Here is a 3,883-nt window from a genome sequence, read left to right as displayed (position 1 = left end):
TTAGGAGCAGTAGTCACCCATGGCGACTGGCAGGAGGCAGGCTGAGGAAGGTGACTCCAGTTTTAGTCAGAATTCTGAGTTTCACCTTGGGGTTGAACAGGGAGCGGGTGTTGCTGGTACCCCAACACCAACCACAATCCAGTGGTTCAAGGACCTGAATATGGTGGGAGAAATAAAGTTTGGGGAAGGTGGTTTGGAGAAGAGGTTTGAAAACCACCCATGTAAAAGCTTATTGGGGAATCAAGCATTCATAAACTCCTTTCATTTCCTCTCCAACTCGCTCTGAGTTCAGTGCAATGGTTTATACAAATAGGAATGGGCCAAATTCAAGCTTGAAGTCAAAAAAAAAAGAACCCCAAAGTATAAAGATTCTCTGTGACAAACTTTATTAAATTTTGCATCAGTACGGGGTATCTCTTATTGCATACTAGAATCCCAGGATTCAGGGGGGCGGTAAAGTGGCAATGGCGAATTTGGGTATCTGGTCTCCCAAAAGTACTTGCCGCTCTACCCCTGACTCTGCAATGGCTGCCAGGCGGATCACTCCTCCACTGGAGCCATCCCGCTCCATGGCCAAAGCGAGAGCTGTGGATAAAAGGAGAAAGCTGGGTTCAGAGTCAGATGCTGGGATCACTGCAAGGAATGAGGAACGTTGGCCTAGCTTGGGTAGTTGGGGTTGAAGCTCACAGGCCCAGGAGCCTAAGCTCTCACCATTGGCAGTGAATTGTAGACACTCCTCCTTGGTCATGCCTTCCCGGTAGGTAGCATCCACATAGCCATAGATGTAGGAGCTCCCAGAGCCTCCAATGGCAAAGGACTGCCTTACCATCATACCCCCCATAGGCACTGAGTACACCTGCCAGATAGAAGGAGAAGAGTTACCAGTCATATCCTCCCTCCAATACATGTACGTTCACCTGTCCATTCTATTGGTCTGAGGAACGTTAATAGTAAGAATAAGTGAGGTAGAGACTGGAAAGAAAAATAAAATGGTTGGGGAGAGGAGAAAAGGCCTGGCTCAAGTGTGCTCTGGTCGGGGGTGGGGATCTGACCTGCCCTCCTTCTTGAGGGTCCCAGCCTGCGATGATGATTCCCGCCATCAGGTCTTCTCGGTATCGGTAACACATCTCCTTAAAGAGGCTGGCTGCTGTGTGGACCAGTGGAGGCTCATTCAGTTCAATGCTAGAGGGTCAGAGAAGTCACAGAGAAAGTTTCAGGACCTAGAAGTCAGGCCATTTAGCTCCTCAGCTTCCAACTCCCTTCAGATACTTGCCCCTCCCCTGCCCACAAGCACCTGTGGAAACCAAGCTGGTAAGTGACAGCATCAGCTACTGCCTGGGTATCAGCAGCTGAGCCTGAGCGACAGCAGAAAATGTGGTCGTGAATAGGAGTCAGCTTGTCAGTCACTCGATTGGCGATGTAGGACCTGCAGGATAGCAGAATAGTGAGGAAAGGAGCCCACCTGTCTTCCACCTCCATTCCCATCACTACCCACTCTCTTAGGGCTCAGGGATAGGATGTCCAGTATTGCCTGTTTTTCTTTCTTTGAGATGGAGTCTCACTCTGTTGCCCAGGCTGGAGTGCAGTGATACGATCTCTGCTCACTGCAGCCTCTGCCTCCTGGGTCCAAGCAATTCTCTAGCCTTAGCCTCCCAAGTAGCTGGGACTGCAGGCGTGAGCCGCCATGCCCGGCTAATTTTTGTATTTTTTAGTAGAGACGGGGTTTCGCCATGTTGGCCAGGCTGGTCTTGAACTCCTGACCTCAGGTGATCCACCCGTCTCGGCCTCCCAAAGTGCTGGGAATACAGGGGTGAGCCACCGTGCCTGGCCTCCAGCATTGCTTATTCTCATCCAAACTGAAGCAGACTGGAGAACAGACTTTCGTAAGGATTCCCCTAAAGAGTGAGGGGAACTTAAAGTAATAAAAGCTGGGACAAATCTTAATCTCCAGAGAGAGAAGAAACCTCTCTTCCCACAGTGGTCTGTGGAGGATTAGGGTGGGCTGGCAGGCAGGAAAGGAAAAGGAAGATGGGAAGACCTTTCACAAATCTGTCCTGAGCTCACCCAGTGGTTGTTCTGGAGTCTGCCCCAGAACCACGCCCCGTCAAATTGCACGGCCATAATAGTAGTCTGGGAAAAGGGAAAAAGGAGTGAGTCCACATTCTCCAGCATACACAAACCTCAATGGTCTCTCTACCTAGTTCCCAAAATACAAAATCTGTGCGTCGCTGAACCATTTTCAAATCTTACAGGGGCCTCAGTACCCCGCAGAATACCAGAATGCCAACCCTCAAATCCCAAAAGACTCATCCCGGACTTAAGCCCAGGATCTTCACTAGCCTCGCAGGATTCCAGAATTACACATTTCAGCCCACCCTCTACCTTATACTACGAAGCTACCGCACCACTCCACCATCCTAGGAGTGCCTCACCCCATTCCTGGAGTACAACACATTCTACCTCCCCTCCGCCCCTGCCAGATCTCTCAACCCCACTCAGGCTTTATCTTCCCATCGCGTCAGGCCTTGTGCACATCCTATGAACCCTGAGTCCTTCCTCACCCCAGTGGAGACTTCTCGGCTTTCCCAGTCTGGGGTGAAGGCCTCCGGCCCCCAAGCCGGTGCCGGCCCGGCTCCCCGAGCAGCTAGTAGGGTGGCCGCCATATTTCTCCTCCGGTACTGCCTCAAAGCAACTGTCGTAAAGCGCTCTGTCACGCTCTTCGGTCGCGCTTTGAGGCCTTCTGGGAGTGAAGCTACTACGAGGTTGACGGCAGAAGGGAAAAGAAAAGTACAGTAATGCATGGGGACGGTTCTTTTGCGACAGTGAGCACTTGATGGCAGCGTGGCAAGCAACAAACACAAGAAAGTCAAAAAAAAAAAAAAAAAAAAAAAAGTCCTGGCCGGGCTCGGTATCTCACACCTGTAATCGCAGCACTTTGGGAGGCCGAGGCGGGCGGATCATGAGGTTAGGAGTTCAAGACCAGCCTGGCCAACATGGTTAAACTCCGTCTCTACTAAAACATACAACAATTAGCCGGGTGTGGTGGGGCGCGCCTGTAATTCCAGCTACTGGGGAGGCTGAGGCAGGAGAATCTCTTGAGCCCAGGAGGCGGAGGATGCAGTGAGCCGAGATCACGGCACTGTCTCCAGCCTGAGCGACAGAGCAAGACTCTGTCTCAAAAAAACAAAAACAAAAACAAAACAAAAAACCGTCCTAGTGGCTTGCGCCCTGCCGATCTTATGGAGCTGCAGGCCAAAAGGCCCACAAAATAAACCTAAGAGTCTTTGGGTTAAAGTGACCACACCATGTTTTCATTTCTTTTAGTTATATTCTTAGGAGTATATGCTGGCAGAGGAATTTATGGGTTCTATAACTGTATGTTTAACATTTTGAGCAACCGACAAGCTGTTTTCCACAGAAACTGCACCATTTTACATCCCTACAAGCCATGTATGAGGGTTCCAATTTCTCCACATCCTCACCAACACTTGTTATTGTGCATTATTTTAGTTATAGCCATTCTAGTGGGTGTGAAGTGGTACCTTGTGGTTTTCTTTTTCTTTTCTTTTCTTTTTTTTTTTTCTTCCTTTTCTGTTTTTTTTTTCTTTTTTTTTTTTTTTTTTTTTGAGACGGAGTCTCGCTCTGTCGCCCAGGCTGGAGTGCAGTGCCCCGATCTCAGCTCACTGCAAGCTCCGCCTCCCGGGTTTACGCCATTCTCCTGCCTCAGCCTCCGGAGTAGCTGGGACTACAGGCGCCCGCCACCTCGCCCGGCTAGATTTTTGTGTTTTTAGTAGAGACGGGGTTTCACCGTGTTAGCCAGGATGGTCTCGATCTCCTGACCTCGTGATCCGCCAGTCTCGGCCTCCCAAAGTGCTGGGATTAC

General features: G+C 50.2%; 1 protein-coding gene across 1 annotated transcript; it reads right to left on the bottom strand.

Moving 5' to 3' along the window:
• Window positions 1–363: 363 nt before the first annotated feature.
• On the bottom strand, window positions 364–2,697 carry PSMB6 (proteasome 20S subunit beta 6). Its single transcript, XM_017865951.1, is given in 7 exon segments — window positions 364–585; window positions 712–856; window positions 1,053–1,182; window positions 1,295–1,426; window positions 2,065–2,091; window positions 2,093–2,130; window positions 2,562–2,697. Coding segments are annotated over 7 exon segments (717 nt in total). The 5' UTR covers window positions 2,664–2,697; the 3' UTR covers window positions 364–442.
• Window positions 2,698–3,883: the final 1,186 nt, after the last annotated feature.

This window comes from Rhinopithecus bieti, unplaced genomic scaffold (assembly GCF_001698545.2).
Source record: "Rhinopithecus bieti isolate Rb0 unplaced genomic scaffold, ASM169854v2 scaffold_81659, whole genome shotgun sequence".
NCBI classification, from domain to species: Eukaryota; Metazoa; Chordata; class Mammalia; order Primates; family Cercopithecidae; genus Rhinopithecus; species Rhinopithecus bieti.
The sequence above is the reverse complement of the archived record's forward strand: the minus strand, read 5'-3'. Positions and strand labels throughout refer to the sequence as shown.